The sequence below is a fragment of the Candoia aspera genome, chromosome 1 (genome assembly GCF_035149785.1).
Source record: "Candoia aspera isolate rCanAsp1 chromosome 1, rCanAsp1.hap2, whole genome shotgun sequence".
NCBI classification, from domain to species: domain Eukaryota; kingdom Metazoa; phylum Chordata; class Lepidosauria; order Squamata; family Boidae; genus Candoia; species Candoia aspera.
This window is the reverse complement of record NC_086153.1, coordinates 272,894,772-272,913,714: the sequence shown is the minus strand read 5'-3', so window position 1 is coordinate 272,913,714 and position 18,943 is coordinate 272,894,772. Positions and strand designations below refer to the sequence as shown.

Here is an 18,943-nt window from a genome sequence, read left to right as displayed (position 1 = left end):
CACCTACAACCATTACAGCCTTGTGCCAGAAAATCTGAGAAACCAACACATGGCCACAGGATTGGAAACAATCAGTACTCATTCCATTGCCAAAAAGGGCAACTTCAAGGATTGCTCCAATTATCGCATAATTGCCCTCATCCTTCACACTAGCAAAATTCTCCTTAAGATCATACAACAATGTCTGGCATTGACCATCGAAAGGGAATTACCAGATGCTCAAGCTGGCTTCAGAAGGGTTCGTGGCACTCATGATCATATTGCAAATCTACACTGGATCATGGGAAAATCTCAAGAATATTGAAAGAACATTTATATCTGCTTTATTGACTACAAGAAAGCCTTCAATTGTGTTGATCATGACAAGGTGTGGCGAGCCCTTGAAGACCTAGGGGTGTCAACACACCTGGTCAGGTTGGTGCAGTCACTGTACACAAATCAGGAAGCCATTTTGTGAAAACCACATGGAGACATTGATTGGTTCAAGATAGAGAAAGGAGTACAGCAAGGTTGCATTCTTTCACCTTTCTTATTCAACCTGTATGCCGAAGTGATAATGAAGAAGCTGGAACTTGAAGAATCAAAAATTGAAGTAAAGATTGGAGGAAGGAACATCAGCAATCTTTGATATGCCAATGACACAACTCTCCTCTCAGAAACCAAAGAAGGCCTGAAACATCTGATCTAAAGGATTAAAGGTGAAAGGAGGAATTTAGCCTCTAAACACAAAAAAGCTCATGACCACTGTGAGGAAAGGAAATGTCAGAATAACAATTGATGGTGAAGAGATCGAATGCATGCAAGAATTCACAGATTGATCAAAGCAGCAAATGCAGTCCAGAAATAAAGCATCGAATCCCACTGGGTCACACAGCACTGATGAGCATGAATCAAGTATGGAAAAGCAAGGATATCAGCCAGGCAACTAAATACAGATTAGTCCACACTATCATGTTTCCCATAGCTACCTATTGTTGTGAAAGTTGGTCCATGAAAAAACTAGACAGAAGGAAAATCAACTCATTCGAGCTGTGGTGTTTGAGAAGGCTCCTTTGCATTCCTTGGTCAGCAAAAGTGACAAACAAGCAAGCACTGGAGCATATAAAACCAGACATATCACTGGTGGGCTAAATCACAAAATTCTGCCTTATTTATTTTGGCCATGTCATGTGATCAGACTCACTGGAAAAGGTAGTTATGCTCAAAATGGTCAGTGGTAAAAGGAAATGAGGCTGCCAAAAAACACAGTGGCTAGACACCATCAAAGCTGACACCAGCCAGAGCATAAAACAACTAAAAGAAGCTGAACAAAATCAGAAAATGTGAACAGAGCTGATCCATACAATCACTGAGAATCAGTCACAACTGAATGGATAGCATCATCAACATCACCATCTATATGTGATTGGGACAACCTAAGAGCTGTGCTGCCCCATTCCAGCTTGGAAGGTTGGGTCCCAACTTAGAACTGGTTATTAAATTTCTTGGCATAGGGAAAACCATTGTTTGTTTGTTTCTTTTTACTTCTGAACATACTGATAAAAATTGTGTGTTATAAATAGAACTGTTAATTCAATCAGAGACAATTATCAATTATCGTATAGCATAAAGGTCTGGAACATGTTTTAATTTTCACGCAGCTCCTAAAACCATAAGTAGCTTATCAACCCAACCAGCCAGATTACTAAATGCTGTTCATTTATTATCCTGGAGAAGGGCTTCTGACTCTTGCACTAATGACATTCTCACATGGCATCCCTTTCCCATAGAGCTGTTTGGGATAATGCAATACCAAATTAGAGTAATGAGCCAGATGTCGATACATACAGATGGATGGAGTATGTAGGTTGTTTAAAATGCTACCACTGTGTGGTGATAGATTATTCTAGTTTGCTTCAGGATTATATGCCACTCACATAGCAAGTTGGCAGGTTCACAGCTGTAAAGAAATAATTCTAAGTATTGCACATAGCTGCTGTGTGGAGTTATAACTGTAGATGTTATGCTTACCATTGACCAGCAGGGCTCAGAAGTCCATTTCTCCTCATTCTCAACACTGAATAGCTCCTCAGGCAATTTCTTCCTCTGGATCAAGCCAGCTCTCTACACATTTCCTTCAGCTTTTTTGATCAGGCAAAGAGTTACAGTGAGTCCCCAGGCATGTAATTCTCACCCCAACACCTCCCCTACAACCTGTTCCATGGTGGTGCTACTCAAGACATCATAATAAACTACAATGAACCATCCAAGTTGAACTTGCTGTATGTCCTGCTGAATTCTGAAAACAATGCAACTCCTGCCCTAGATATCAGAACATAGTTCAAATTCCATATATTCCACATGGAATCAATCTTGATGTGGATTTGAACCCAGTAGATTTAGCAATCTTCTTTCTATTGCACAGATATGAACAGCTGACCTTTTTAAAATTCTGTGTTAGCAGGTGAACTGCTTTTATCTCCGTCAGATCACTATTGGGAATATCATCCCCATCATCTGCACACCGAATTTGAGAGCTTTGGAGACAATCACTTTGCAGAGCTCCAAAGTGTACAGCCACCACAGCTCCAGCAGCTCTACCGGCATATGGAGATAGAACAGATGCACGTTCTGGATTCTGGGATCCCTGTCACACATCTTGGACTCAACCACAACCATCAGGTACAAATCAGAGCCCAGATAACCCAAATGTAGATATTTTTCTAGGCACCAAAGATAATATAATAGCAAAACATAAAGGGAATAACTTCTGGACAACAGTGTTAGAAAATCAGATAACTGGATATGCAAGAGATATTCCTACTTAATAAAAGGAACACAGATTAATACCAACACAGAGACCATTTTAAGTGAATGATAGACTAAGCATTATAGACAGGACTATATCACTTTTGCTTGACATTTAAAAAAAGCAGATACATCCTTTCCAGGCTGTTAGTAGAAGGGCTAAATTATCCATGCAGTTAAACATATCATTTGAAGTTGTATTATTATCAGTTTTGTTTTTTTGTTTTTTTTTACCAGAAATAGCAGGTGGAATCAGCAGAGTGAGACACAGGGAACGGTTTATTTTTAATGTGCTCTTCCCTACCAGGGTTGCAGTAAAATTACTCTCCTGAGGCTGCTATCAGCCCAGGGAGAAACATTGTCAGCACCTATGAATGAAAGACCCATGAGTGGGGATCAGAGCTGCTTATTCTTTTTCTTCTGTCCTCCTTTGCAAAGTAAAGGAGTTGGAGTTGGGCAGCTTTTAAATAAATCATCTCCCTCCCTCCCTCCCTCTCTCCCTCGCTCCCAGTGGATTGTAAAGAAGCAGCTATAGCCACTCATTGTAATTAATATATTTCATGTTCCCTATAGAAAATGGTCACTCCCCCTCAAATAGCATTAATAACATACATTCAACACTTGGAATAGTGGAATAGAGGCAAGAAAAGAAAATTAGTTCCTAGACAACCTGAATGGCAAAGGTTTGTTCAAATATGCTGAGCGTAGGCAGGAACAATCATTCTGGTTTAATATTATGAAAAAGATCCACCCAGTAAAAGCAGTTTCTCAGCGGAACCCCTAACTAGGCATACCCTATCTGGGCTGCAAACCTCTGGATGATCACTAGATGGCACCAAAGAGTCACAAGATATTTTAAGACAGCTGGATTTCTCCTGCAGGTGAATTGTCTCCCAAGTACCTGTTCTCTCCATCCCAAGCAGACTGAGAACGTGGTGTTCCACAGGGCAGCAAACCACACTGCCGATGTCCATTTTTTAAAATAAATGATTAAGTAATGGAGTATATCACTGTTTTTAAATATATATTCCTATCATCCTTTTAAACTGAGATTCACCATGTCAACTCTTTCTTTCTCATTCTTCCTCAGAGTAGAACAGTTAATACTAGGGACTGTTAATTCTCCTTGCAAAACTCATGGAGAAATCTCACTAGCATAAATGAAAATGTTTCACTTCCCTCAGAAACTTCCAGAGTTTCACTACTGAAGGAGCTTCCAAACTGTCACTGAATTTCCACTGTAGTAAAAATGTGGCCTCAGCCACTCCTCTCAGGAAGTTTCATGAGCCTTAAATAAAGGTCTTGGTTTTCCTGGGCCTTCCTTAGCTGTTTCATATGATGGATGTTTGCAGTGAATTTCATTTTAAATTAAATGTTGGTGGCAAATCTAACCCTTGCCTCTCCACTTAAGCTGCAGTTTAACTATAAAGAGCTCAAGGTGACTCTGTGGTTAAGGTCAGTAGTTTTACACTTGAAGAGCTAGCAGGAAATGTACACACACTATTAGTCAATCCCAGCCCGTTCCACTATAGTCATCTCCAGTCAATCTGCAGAGTCATTAACCACCCATCACTGTACCCCTGAAGCAACTTAATTGCACATTCCTTACCGAGACGTTTTGGAACAGCTTCTACAGTACATCAACAGAAAAACCTCAGAAGTCCATGACCTGACTGCTGGAAAGCCTAAGTTACAAACTAAGAGCCATTTCTTATCTTCTCTATGTGTCCCTTCTTATCCCTCTTGCTTCAAGCCTATTTGTCACTTATTTCCTGTACCTATGAGGAAGCCAGGAGGTTTGCTTCTGTAACCTAATGACGAACAAAAACAGGGTTAACCAGTATATTTGAATTTTTCCTGCAATGCTAGCCTGCCCTTTTGCATCTTTCTTGTGAAATGGCATGGTAATGCAAACACAAATCTGCAGCTACTTAGGAGATGTTTGAAAGAACAGCTAATTTATCTGTCTCCATTCTTGGCACACCTTCCTCTTGTATGGTTTATTTTCCATGCTCCTATCTCCGAACAGGTTGCTTTTGTGCCTCGCATGTGTGTGTATCCCTCTCATCAGCGCAGTTCTGATGAAGAAGATCTAGAGAGGCAGAGTCCACCCTTGGAAGTATCAGATGGAGAGACTGAGGTTGGGGAACCCACTCCTGGGATTATGAATGGAGAATCAGGTTAGCTACTATATCACAAAAGCTGAATTCTGTATTTTACCCTAACTTTTTCTTCTTTCCCGTTCTGCCATTGCTCCTCTGACATCACTTCCCCTTCTAACTCTACTATCTCAAAACTGAAATGTCCTGCTCTCTTGATGACTCCCTTTCTGTCTTTATTAAGTTTTCTGTCATGGCTAACTTGTAATAGCTCTGTTTTTTTCTTCAAATAACTTTTCAAATGCATTTTAAAAAGAAAAAGAAAATGTTTCATTTAATTCCTTAATCTAGATTTGTAATGAAAACTAAGGGTTCACCTTCATGTTTTGCTTACTGGCAGTGTGAAGACACCTTGGTAACCATTTTTAAGGGGCATGTCCTGATAATATTACCTTCATCTCATCTTCCAGCTTGCTGTGGACGCACTCTAAAGTTGTCTTCAGTTGGTCCACTGTTAGTAGAGTTTTCCCTCTTCTCCTGAGCCAAGTCATGCCATGTGAACAATCTTTCACACCTCAGTGACGAGGCTGGCAATGATATTGTCAAGAGCAGGGATCTGCTCCACTTCTATTGACCACTTAAATCATTGTGAGCATGACCCCTTCCTGTCCAGTTGCTGGGCACTGCCTTCTATGGCCATTTTGGCTTGGACTGTGAGAGAAACCTAACATTGGCTTATGCGGTCTGCAGTCTATGGATAACCTGCAGTTTCCCACCCTGTTTTCCATGGTCCCTGGAGAACCCAACCCCTCACCCCTGTATCACCCTAACAAAATACAGCAGCAAAACTCAGAATTTGTTGGTGAGATTTTCTAGAGATTTGGTAAAAGAGCAGCTACAAAATAGGTGCTCCTAGTTTTAACAAAATCAGAGCCCAAATCCCAAACAATTGATCCTGCCATCTCTATGGACATAGCTGCATTGTTGCCATATGTGTGATGCCCCTTAGAAGGTGAAAAAAAATGGGAATGCTGCAGGCTCAGCCAGAAAAAAGTTACCCATATGCCATAAACCACAGTTTACAAACCATATCTAAATTTACACATAATGCTAAGACAACATCAAACCTCATTACGGTTAAGTGCAATGTGTAAAACATTTATATATTCATTGGTGTTTATGACATGGCTAGATTAAAGCCTTCAGGACATCTAGTTGCTGATGTTGCCATACAGGAAAAGAAAATCCAAAGCTGCAGAGATAGAATTACATTAGGAACACGCAACGTAAGAAGCATGAACACAGGAAAGCTCAACACAGTGAAAGATGAAATGAAACAACTATAAATTGACATCTTAGGCATCAGTGAATTGAGATAGGCTGGGATCGGACACTTCCACTCAGAAGATCACACCATTTATTACTTAGGACATGAAAAACAAAGAAGACTGGAATAGAGTAATTTATCCACAAAAGGACAGAACCTCTGAGAAAGGTATTAAAACAGCACAAGGGAAACTACCAAAGGTTCTTTTTGATATGATGGACAATTTAGAGCTGGTAAATTGAGGAAAGAAAAAGAGAAAAAATGATATGAAAACTACAAGATGGAAATGCCATAATAATTGATAATCTAAAGATTCAAAAATATTTCATCAATTATATATAAATTATATAAAGGAGAAGAAATTTCCCTGGCAAAGGTTGATGAATATTTAAAGAAACAAAATTTACCAAAGATTACAGAAAAACAGAAACAATTAATGAATGGCCTTATAACAATAAGGGAAGTTTGTGAAGTTATAAAAAAGGTTAAAATAGGGAAAGCACCTGGACCAGATAATAAGCACTCTTATTATAAACATTTTGGAAATGAACTACTACAACCATTGCAACATATGATGAACTCTATTTTACAGACTGGAAAGATACCAGACAGTTGGATAGAGGCCAATATAGCATTAATACCTAAAGAAGGTATTTTACCTCACCAAAAAATTACTGCCTGATATCATTACTGAATAATGATTATAAGTTATTTTCGATGATTTTAGCTAAGAGAATAAAGATGGTTCTACAGGACTTTATTCATGAAGATCAGTGTGGGTTTTTATCTAAAAGACAGCTGAGGGACAATATTAGAAATGTACTGGATATTATGGAATACTTGGAAGAACATAATGAAAAACAAGCAGCATTGATTTTTCTTGATGCAGAAAAAGCCTTTGACAATTTGAATTGGACTTTCTTGTTTAAAATGGATATGGATATGGACTTTGGTGAGAAGTTTATCAAATGGGTAAAATTGACTTATACTTCACAAAAGGCACAGATCATTGTGAATGGGGAATTAACAAAATTTTGTGAGATATGGAAAGGGACTAGACAAGAATGCCCCTTGTCACCATTGCTATTTATTTTAGCTTTGGAAGTATTGAATAGAGATACAAGGCGGGATGAGATCATTGCTGGAGTGAAGATTAAAAGAGAAACTTATAAATTACAGGCACTTGCAGATGACCTCAACCTTGGAAGATCCTCTGGGAGGAATAGAAATATTAATGGAAAAACTAAAGGACTTTGGGGTATTAGCTGGCTTTAAAATTAACAAACAAAAGATGAGGATGTTAACAAAAAATATGAACATTAAAAAACAAAAGGAATTGATGAAAAAATGGTTTTAAGATTGAGAAAAAAGTGAAATATTTGGGTATCACTATGACTAATATGAATTGTATGTTATACCAGAATAATTATGTTAAGACATGGAATTAAATCAAGAAGGACATGTTAAGATGGGAGAAATTACAACTGTCATTGTTGGGGAGAATTTCTGTAATAAAAATGAATGTTTTGCCCAGAATAATGTTTTTGTTTCAAACAATACCTATTTTGACAACTTTGCCATTTAAACAATGGCAGAAAGATTAAGTTTGTATGGCAAGGGAAAAAAACAAGGATTAAATACAAAATACTTCAAGATGTAAAGGAACAAAGAGGATTGGGACTGCCTGATCTGAAATTGTACTTTGCAGCCTGCTGCTTAGTCTGGATGAAAAAGTGGGTTCTGCTGAGAAATAAGAAGATCTTAGAATTAGAAGGGCACGATCTGAGGTTCAGATGGCATGGTTTTCTATGGTACGATAAAGTTAAAGTTAAGGTAGATTTTAAGAATAATTATATTAGAAGTGCAATACTGAGAATATGGAACAGATATAAACCCAGACTGTGCCTGAAAATACCTTCATGGGTCTCAGCGCAAGAAGCATTTTATGGGAAAGAAGCAGTAGGTTAAAAAAAATGGTTAACTTAACAAGAGTTGTTAGAACAGGAACATGGAGCACATAAGATAAAATCAAGAGAGCAATTGACTGCAGAGGGATTTAGTTTCCAATGGTTTTTGTATGCACAGTTAAGAGAAAGATTTAAGGCAGATAATAGGACATTTGGAGCAGCAGAAGACAGAAGTTGAACTATGTAATTGCTAAACATTTACATAGTTCAGCTTCTGTCTTCTGCTGCTCCAAATGTCCTATTATCTACCTTAAATCTTGAGGTAGATGATGAACATGTAATTGCTAAAATGTATAAACCTTTATTGAAATTTGAAAGGGAAGAAGAACAAGACTGTACGATAAAATGGGCTAAGAACTTTGGACAAAATATACTAAGGGAACAGTGGGAAAATATGTGGTTAAAAGGATTGCAATTTATATTATGTTATAACTTAAAAGATAATTTTTATAAAATGATGTATCGTTGGTATATGACTCCAGAAAAATTGTCTAGAATGTATAAAGGTACTTCAAATTTATGTTGGAAATATGGACAACATGAAGGGTAGTTTTATCATGCTTGGTGGAGGTTCAATTATAATATAATGATACTAAGAATTTCAAAGATCAACATTCAGCTGAAACCAGAACTTTTCTTGTTGTGATTAATGGATAGTCAATTAGAAAAGAGCCATGGAAGATTATTTTTATATACAATTAATGCTGAGAAGAGGAATGGTTGGTGAAGATGACAGAATTAGCAGAGATGGCAAAATTAACTTGTTTTGATTAGAGTTGCCCCTCATGTAGTGCTTTTTCTATTTTCTCCATATAGGTAGTAAGAAGAAAATCCGATTGTACCAATTTCTTCTTGATCTGCTTCGGAGCGGAGATATGAAGGATAGCATCTGGTGGGTGGATAAGGAAAAAGGCACATTCCAGTTCTCCTCTAAGCACAAAGAAGCACTGGCTCACCGCTGGGGCATTCAGAAAGGCAACCGCAAGAAAATGACCTATCAGAAGATGGCACGGGCATTGAGAAATTATGGGAAGACTGGGGAGGTCAAGAAAGTCAAGAAGAAGCTTACATATCAGTTTAGTGGTGAGGTGATGGGAAGGAGCAGCATTGATAGAAAAAACTATCCTCTCTGAATGAGAATCCCGAATCCCCCAAAAGCCAAATCGTAGAGACAAATATGGGTTGGACTTTGCAACAGAGTTCGTATATCGTCTTCTATTATGCTTCCCAGGCCCTCATTCTTACCTTATCGAGGCTTTCAACAACCATCTTCTCTGGTACGAATTCCCTTTTCAGCTTTGACATTCCTACAGGTTATTTTTGCATCTATACAACAAGCTGGACACAGTAGGGATTTTTTTTAAAAGAGAAAGAAATGTATAGGTATGTTCTTTTCAGATAATATTTGCTGTAATTAAAACACATAGCCAATGAAGTGTTTTTCTTTCACAGACAGTACTAGTTCACCTTCAAAGACTGCCTTAGCCTACAGCTTTTAAATTAGCATTAATAAAGACTCTGCTGTATTTCTCCATGGCTAGAGAGAAAACTGCAGACCGTGGAAACATCTTTTCCATGTGCAAGTATTAATAACATTAAATATTTAATAAAATAAGGTATAATGAAATCATATCTTCTGCATTAATTCAAATAATCTTAGCTGTTTTTGACTCATCCTAGAAATAGATCTCTCCAAGGCCCTAATGGAGATGTTGGAGAAAGAACTGGGGGGCAGGGGCTTCTTGATCCAAATCATGTGATCACCATTGAGCTATGGGCCCTACCTTTCTTGTGCTATATGTACTTCACAGTTTCCCTCAGCACAGGAGCGATAAGCTGTACAACAGCATGGACTGCTACTGCTTCCCCAACAGTGAGACTGAAATACTTTTTCCTTCTGATCTTCTAAGCTGCTGCTTCATAGTGATATAAAGATTTTACTTTGCTTCTGCTTCTATTTGTAAAACTGATGGGGTGGAACTACTAGCAGGCCACATAGCAGACATACAGACCAGTTAGAGAACTCTTTGCAGTTAGAGAACCATATAGGCGGGATAGAAGTAGGATACCAATGGTAATAATGTTGACCCTTGCAGATAAAGGATCTCAGTCATAGGTGTCCATTACAAACCCCAATGACATCATGAGTTTGTGATGCAAATAATATGAGTTATGCACTTACATCAGGGTTTCTCAACCAGGGTTCCGTGGAACCCTAGGGTTCCATGAGAGGTCATTAGGGGTTCTCTGGGAGATCACAGTGTATTTAAAACATTATTTCGAATTCAGGCAACTTCATATTAAAGAGGTAAGTTTCATTCTTTATTTTTAGTTTAAGAACACTGTTCATGTATATATAAACATGAAACAAATATAATAATTTTGTAACTTCTGGCCTATATTTGAGTCTGAATGTGCAGAGGTTCCCCGAGGCCTGAAAAATATTTCAAGGGTTCCTCCAAGGTCAAAATGTGAGAAAGGCTGACTTACATTATCACATGCAATGTCACCAGCACACAATGGACACCCATGGTCTCAGTACAATTTTCTTTTCTCCATCCAGAGGATTATATGTTCACCCTGCCCTCAGATTACATGAGCTTGGTCATATTGATCATAGGGAGCCATAGTTGTAGGCCTGGCTTCCCTCAGCCAACACAGTGTTCTTCCAGGTAAGAGAATGTGGTGGAAGCCATTATCCTATTCACAAAGCACTGAGATCAAGGTACTAACCCATACCCAGGATCCTGTCTCCTCCTTCCCACACATAATTGCTTCAACTGTGGAGAGAACAGACCTCCTTCCATCGCAAAAGTGCAGAGGCAGATAGGTGAAATTTCTCCCTGTGCATCTCAAGAACCAAAAGAGATTGCTTCTTCCTACCTCTGAAATGATTATGAGAGGATTTGCTTTGAGAAGTCTTTTTCTGAGCTTAATTCCTCAGCAGTTATTGATTCTTTATGAAGAAATAGGAGAACCAAAAAAATAACAAAAAATATTTTAAAAAAATTTTTTTGCAGTAAAAAATAAGAATCTATGTGCTATTTACTTCCTGTTCAGTTTTCTGTAAGTGGTCATTAACACTGTTTAATTTCACTGTATAACTTGAATGACATGCTGGAATGGGTCTTTTCATCTATTACATGTGACGCCTATAGCACCGTTAGTATATATGCTATAATTCAATTTGTATCATATTGTTTCATGACAAGCCTGAGAAACAAGTTAATGGTATCAGACAAAGAATTGCAATTTGGAAAAGAACTTGAAGCGAAATGAGATTTTTGTTTGCACATGTTTTTAAATGTATAATTTAATTCTCATTTCAATTCCAGAGTGGTTTTCTCTTCCACGTTTTTCAAAAACATTTGTTTCTAAAAATATTAGAACTGTGACTGGTTGAGAATTTCCACCTGTTTGACCACTTCCAGCCCACAGCTGTGAAGAGAATTGCATGGTTTATCCAGCTGCAGTTTTCAATCATTCCATTAAAACTCTGTAATTCTGACCCATCCATTCCTTACTGCTGCACACACATTCCATTCCGGCTATATTCAAAAACTCCCCCTTTTAGCTTGAGGGAAACAGCAGAGTCCTGATATTGACCAAAATACCGTACAAAAATGTCATTTAGAGCTAGGTTCTTTCCTTATTTATTTATTTAATTTTTATCCCGCTTTTATTATTTTTATAAATAACTCAAGGTGGCAAACATACCTAATACTCCTTCTTCCTCCTATTTACCCCACAACAACAACCCTGTGAGGTGGGTTGAGCTGAGAGTGACTGGCCCATGTGGGAGCTGTGCCAATCTAAGATCAGCACTGCCCTCCTGTGCCCCCAAAACATTGTGGGGCTTATGAAGTCAATCCAGTTAGCTATTGACTTGGTTCCTATGGTAGGAAAAATGCTGCAAAGAGAATTTTGCAGCCATTCCTCTAAAGCTGTGGACCAGTTAGTTGTCTGTTGACAGGAACTCCTACCTCAGTCCAGTTCTGGGAACTTGGGATGAGGGAGGGGCACCAACTGGCTGCTGATTTAGCATTTTCCCATACAGGGGGATTTGGCTAAAGCTGGGTAAGGTGAGGGCATTTGCTGAGTGCCACCCAGCAATACAAAAATGCTGGTGAAATTTATGGGTAGAGTGAAGCCAGTGTCATGCAGATGGGGTATTAATTGTCTTTTCTTTGGGTCATTGCCAGTTTAAACATTTCATCAAAAGAAGGAAGTGACCATGTTTTAGCCTTTCTGAGGAAGAGTCCTACATATTATCATAGATTACATGTTGTATGTGAGTCAACAGTTTGCGACTTTTCCAAAAAAGGCAAACACTGTGCTGGGTTGCAGGCACAATGCAGGCAGGATACAGAACTGTGACAGTTTGTGACAGACTAGGCCGAACCCCTTTGAAGAAGGGCCTCCTTTCATCTTATTTTTATCAAGGCTATTTGAGTAATTACCAGAATATAGATGATGACTTTTAATACAAGCATAGAGAAAACTGATGTAGTCCTTTTGCATTTTTTCACAGAACCAATGAAAACAAAAACTGAAGCTATTGGTCAATACTATTACAAACCACTATCGTTCTGAGCAACTGTAACCAATTCCTCCCCAACTGATGGCTTAATTACAGGGACTAGGAAAATCTTCTGGGTGGTTGCACTACCCAAAAGGGAGGAAAGGAGGTTTATATCCAGTTTTAACTAGCCTTGTTTAGGAGCATGCTCAGGGCAAATCTGGACGAAGACACTTTTCTGAGGAACAATGTCTGGGAAACCTGTTTCCCAGATAGCAGGTGGAACAGGCACACAATCACACAAGTGACAGTATATTGTACTCCCCATACCCTTGAGGGCAGTTTCTGATGGGAAAGGGGAGGAGAAATTTTACAAATAAATAATAATAAACAGCCTGGTGTTTGTGGGTACCAGTGTACTTGCTAACACCTCCCTTAATGCCAGGGGCCACCATGAACACACAGTCAAAGCCTCCCTCTTGACTCTTTTGGCCCCCTCTGCTTAATTTTGCCAGCTTCCCTATCCCAACTGACTTATTTTTATTATTTGCTTCTTAAAAATGAAATAAATGGGACCTAGCATGCTGCAAAGCCAAGAGCCAACCCTTAGCCTCATTTTTATTTCCAAGAATGCCTCTTAGGCCACATAGCTATTCCTAAAAACGGACAGCTATAGTCTAGTGCTTTGTTTAGAAGTATGCCCAGCATAAAAAAAACAAAAACAAAGATCAATTATCCTGGGGGACAGAGGGTGGATAGGAGCAACCTTACATAACAGCCATGAGGTAAACGGATGGTTCACCATACCCTGTGCTCACCATAGAAGCTATAGTTTGAATAGGGGAGCTTCCCATGGCAGACATTTTGTGACAGTAGCCAAGATATGTTCTCTAATTTTCAGTGTGCTCCTTGACCAAAAAAGGTTGCTTGCCATGGTATCTAATCCTGGTAATAACAGAACCCTGGACTTATAGGGACTTGTGGATTAGATTGTGATCATCCTTTTCAGGGCTATTTCAGCCTCCTTCCCTGAATTCTCAGCTGTCCTTAAAAAAACTTTCTAGGTTGTTTTGCTTGTGAAAACATATGGACAAGCATACTTACTGCTCAGTAAGGAAATCTGCCCTGAGTCCTCAAAAATGAGCACCAAGAACAGATTAAGCTGCTATAAAAACATAAGACTAAGTATGATCAGCTGCTAGTATCCACAAACCAAGCAGCTATTGAATGGAGGAACGGGTTCTAATAAAAAAGAAATTGGTACGCTCGACATTTCTGCATAGGATTTGGATCATGGGGATGCGTACAGAATATTTTCTACCTCAGAAATCTGATTTCTGATTTCCTAAGTTACAAATGTGATAGATAAGATGCAAAACTATTTTGAAAACTTTAGATGTTAAAGAAACACATTTATAAAGTGATTTAATTATTGAAGGAAGTTGTGGGGTGCAAGTTGTTTCCCGGGGGTTTTTTTGGATAATTATATTATATATTATAGCATATTATATTATATATTATAGCATATTCAGTCATAATAGCAATTCGTGCAATTACTAGGTAATCTCCAAGTAACATCTGGGTTATAGAATTCCCCAGGTCCAAAGTGAGTATTAAGAAAAAATGCTATATTCTTAGATCAAATGCATTAGCTGAGGATGAGGATTTCAGGATAATTTCATGTGGAATTCAGGCACTTCCATCCTGGACTTTGGTGCAGCACTGGCCCTACATTCTTGGGATTACATGCCATTGTCCTCCTTGGGCAACCAAGCCAATTTCCATTCAGCTGAGTGCAGTACCACTGAAACTGCCATACCCCAAAGTATTGTAGCACTTTGGAGCAGGCCATTTTCCCCTTCCCACGAGCTCTTACCTCAGCTTGCCTCCCACCTGAACTTAGAGCTCTGCAATAGTTTTACAGGCAATCTGATTCCAGTCTTAATCTTGTTTATTTACAATTCCTGATTATTATTATTTTTTAAAAAACCACCTATGCATCTTCCCTGCTTATGTAAGCAGCATTTACAGTATTTTTCCCTCTCTGAGTGGAGCAGAAGTGAATGGATTTTTGTATTCCAGGAGCTGCCATAGCTCAAGAAGTGGAACACTAACTGATCAGCTGAAGGGAGCACTGATTGGCTCGTGGGGTTCCCTACCTGTTCTTGGCAGTCTTATGTCACCAGGAATGAAGGCAACTGCAAGTCTGGCTTTCAAATGCTTTGAAGAGTTGAGGGAGCGGAAACTACCACACAAGAGAGCTCTTAGTGGGACAAGATTTCCTTTGTTCACCTGCAAATTTTCCATGGTGCAGACCTGAAAGTTGAGATCAAAATATGCCACTGGTAGTTCAGAATTTTTTCATTAACAGAGTCTGCCAAGTGGTCTATCTCAAACATGCTACCACCACCACTACCACCACCTCCCATATGTACCACAAATTTCCTTATGTTTCATAGAAAGCCATAGAAAAATCCCAACCAAGGACTGGGAATAATTGTTGATAGCTTCTTCCAGAACATGAGATGAAAATGCAAAACTATTCATGAACTTGAATTGGGATGAAATGTGAAGAGTTTTTCCACGATATAAAAAAGATGGTGCAGAAACCCTTCAAACTGATGCTGGCTAAATTCTTGCCATAGTGAAACAGCTTATTTTCTTAAACTTCTTTGTTCCCTTCCTCTGACATTAGGAAGAAATACTGCTAGATAGTCATCTTTGATTTATTTTCCTCCAGAAGTAGCCAAAAATTCTACATCATCATCTCACCTTGACAGTTTAAAAAAATCTCTTGAAACTCACTGTTTAGCTGGTAATCCCAACATTTCCTTTACTGGTGGAACTGAACAAATTCTGAGGTTCAAGGTAACCCTGAAAGTTCATAAATGGCAGTGCAGAATGGATAACATGGATTTTCACTGCAGTGCTGCCACCTGGTAGTCAGCAGCACAGTAGCATTAGGAAAAGAGGAATAATACTCTTCAGTTCACATGCCTTCTGAATGTGAGGTCAAGTCTAAGCTGAAGTAATACAACTGTGCACTAAAAATGGCCAGTCCATTCCACTCCAGTTTTCAAACTTGCTATTTGCCGCTGCTGATTTTTGGTTTGGGTTTGTGGAGATATGCTCTATAACTTTACTCCCCTACATTGATCGAGGTTAGTGGCAATTTGAAGGGTAGTTCTGTTGTAACTGGGTAGCCCATCAAGGAATACTTTTGCAGAGCAGTTTTGATACAGTCCTATTGTATGACAGTGTTCCAAATGATAAGAAACAATTCAGCCCAAATTAAGCTTCAGTGGGAAAGATTTAAACTCTTCTACTCCATTTCAATGAATGGGACTTACCGGTGCATAACTTCAGCTTCATCTGTTCATAGTGCTGGAATTTACATTGATATGGTGAGGTCTTATGTACATAGCTGAAGAAACAAATGACATGCCATGGAGAGGAATACACAGGGACATCATTTTGGGCACTGGGGTGTGTGTAAGTCCTCCACTGAATGAACAGTAGAGCCTGTCTTGGATGGTTCACACTCTCTGACACATGGAACTCAGCTATATTTATCCTGGCGGAGGAATTCTGTCAAGTGCCTCTGTGCTGTTGATAAGGTGGTGGTGCTGACAACAGAAGGAGAACAAGAGGGAGGAGTAGGAGGGGGCTTCTGAGTAGTATTTCTTTGGAGGGGGGTCTTGGAAGTCCTTCAGTCTCCTTGCAGTGCCACTCAGTGAAAGGCTCCTTTCAACTTACAAGCCAACTAGAAGATGCCAGAGCCTGCAAAGAAACCAGGTAAGGACAACTGAAGATAGAACGAAAGAGTGTCACTTGCCTAACATAGAGATGGAGCAACTCCCTTCATAATGCAGTGAAATAAGGTGCCTTAATTATAAGGATACCGAAGAGAAAAATTAAACGGTGTTTCTTTCTGAAGTAAACAAACAGAAGTGTAATTAAAAGGTAATTAAATTAAAGTGGATTAGTTGTTTTAAAATAGAGGGAGGCTATGTTCTAAATTCTTTATTTCTTTATCCCCTTCAAACTGCAGCTTGTGATTCTCTTCTAGAATTTTTCTGGGAGAATATGTGACTCCCATTACTTTGTTATGTTTCTCTGTCACAATCTTCCATGCAAGTCTAAGTTTACAGGGGAGTGAGAAAATGAGGTACAGTATTTAAGATGTTTGGCTCAGTAAGATTAGTCCTTGTAGTCACAGAAATCCATAAATAATGTTTTCCCCTCTCCTTTGAAAGACAATATGAACATGATAGTCTCATCCAGAAAAGGTATTTTGATACCTTTTTTGAAAGACCACTTAAATTAGAATGAAAAAAAGCCAAGTCACATTATTCCCTTTTTAAGTGTCTGCACCTGCAAAAACATACATGCCTCATTCCTGAAATTTAAACCTTATTAATGCTCATCTCTAAATAAGATTTAAATTTCAGGAATGAAGCATGTACGTTTTTAACAGTCTTCCTCAATATTTAATGCTACATTCAGACACAAGTTACTAGGGAACGGGTCCATTGTTTGAATGTTTTAAGTAATTACTGATTGCTGTATATTTGCCAGGATATTAAACTAATGATAGACCTTTTTCTCTGTTACAATCTCCTGTTATGTTGAGGAGTTTTCCAGTCATCCAGGATCTGCTACTGCCTGATTTAAAATATAGCTTTTCTCTATATTTTTGTAAGTTTGGTTTTTCAATTCAGATATCTTTTCTAAGACACAGCATTGATTTGTTACTGTATATACAACCATGCAATCCTTTTATGCAAGGTCACTTGATGCACATCACATATGACTGCCTCAGATATTTTGCTTTTAAATTACATTGAGCATAAACATGACATGTAGCTCATGTCTCCAAATATGTTTATAAGGATTTGTCTTGAAATGCCATTTTCAGAGAGATAGATACTGATATGGAGAAATACCATTATCATTACACATTGATATTGTCTGATATGTGGCACAATGATGGGATGAAGGCAGTGATCTGGAAGAAGTCCAGAAGAAAACAGAACATAGGAATTCACCCAATTATGGACTGGCAAATCAAGTGTCCAATTCTCTTCAAACTTCAAACCCATTTGTTGTAGACAAAAATTCCAAAAATTAATTTTCAATTACATTATCAAAATGTTCTTTTTCAATCTCTTTTGCACTATTGGGAAAGTTCACTGACAATTCTACAGCAAAAATAATTTCCCTGTGTCATCAGGAAAGATCTAAAATTTCCCAATAGTACAGGAGGAACTTGAAAAGGAAATTTTTAAAAAATGTATATGAAAATTATTTCTTGAATATTTGCATGAATTCAGTGTTTGGTGGAAGCAACACCCAGTACTGGGTGGTTTGTAAAAAGAGAAAGATATGGAGAGATGTAGGGAATGGTTTCCTAGCAGTTAGATTTAGCTATATTTCCTTCTTTTTTTTTTCCTTATCTCATGCCTTAATTCTTTTGACTTACTGTTTTTTACTCCTTTTCTGTGCTTTGTGTTCTGTTGCTTATCCCAAAAGAGAATAGCATGATGGATATATATGTATATATGTATGCTAGCCTGAATAGGATGAGAATTTCAAACAAAGCCATGAATCCAAATTTAATATTGTTTAATATTATTTTATGATTGTTGAAGGAAGCGGTGGACTTGGTCTTGACTTTCAGTTCTCTTAGCTTAACCTTCCCCCATCTCTAGATACTTTTGACTGAAAGCCGCATAATTCTCAGTCAATAAGCTGCTGGCTGGGAATTATGAGGCTTTAGTAGTACAATCAAAAGTTTAAATGATTTTAAAATAATTTCAAAATGCCTACATGAGTAAGAAAATGTCAGTGTGATCCCCAAAACACTGCTGCATAGGAGGTCATTCCAAGGACAAGCACTATCCTTCAGAAAGTCTTCTCTTTTGCCATTGATAAATGCACTTTAACGGGAGGGGCTTCATTAATTTAATGCCTAGATAGGTTAATATTTGAGGAGGCCCCTCTTTACATATCTGGCCCACAAATCCATTAAGGGCTTGAATTGGGCTTCAATTGGTAATAAATAAGTAGTACAAATCCTGAAGTACAAATTTGGTATTAACTGAGCCAACATTCCTTAGCAGATATCTCTACCCACATCAGCCCTTGATTAAGCAATGTAAGTACATGCTTAGGGCACCAAGGGAAGGGGAACATCAGAGAGTTTCCCCTGCAAACTATCAAGTCCTTAACTCTTTCACTGCCA

At 38.4% G+C, this 18,943-nt stretch overlaps 2 protein-coding genes across 5 annotated transcripts in view; both read left to right on the top strand.

Moving 5' to 3' along the window:
• SPI1 (Spi-1 proto-oncogene) overlaps window positions 1-9,807 on the top strand; it is a 32,881-nt gene extending 23,074 nt beyond the window's left edge. For 2 of the 4 annotated variants that reach the window (XM_063289734.1, XM_063289735.1), the window contains 3 exons: window positions 2,441-2,661; window positions 4,817-4,967; window positions 8,997-9,807. In XM_063289734.1, coding sequence (XP_063145804.1) covers window positions 2,441-2,661; window positions 4,817-4,967; window positions 8,997-9,313 — 689 coding nt within the window. In that variant the 3' untranslated portion in view covers window positions 9,314-9,807. The remainder of the gene's footprint in view (window positions 1-2,440; window positions 2,662-4,816; window positions 4,968-8,996) is intronic. The other 2 variants (XM_063289737.1, XM_063289736.1) reach the window with 2 other exon arrangements.
• Window positions 9,808-16,469: 6,662 nt separating this feature from the next.
• Window positions 16,470-18,943, top strand: part of MYBPC3 (myosin binding protein C3) — a 107,793-nt gene continuing 105,319 nt past the window's right edge. The window contains exon 1 of the mRNA XM_063318209.1: window positions 16,470-16,494. Within this exon, the coding sequence (XP_063174279.1) occupies window positions 16,470-16,494 (25 nt within the window). The remainder of the gene's footprint in view (window positions 16,495-18,943) is intronic.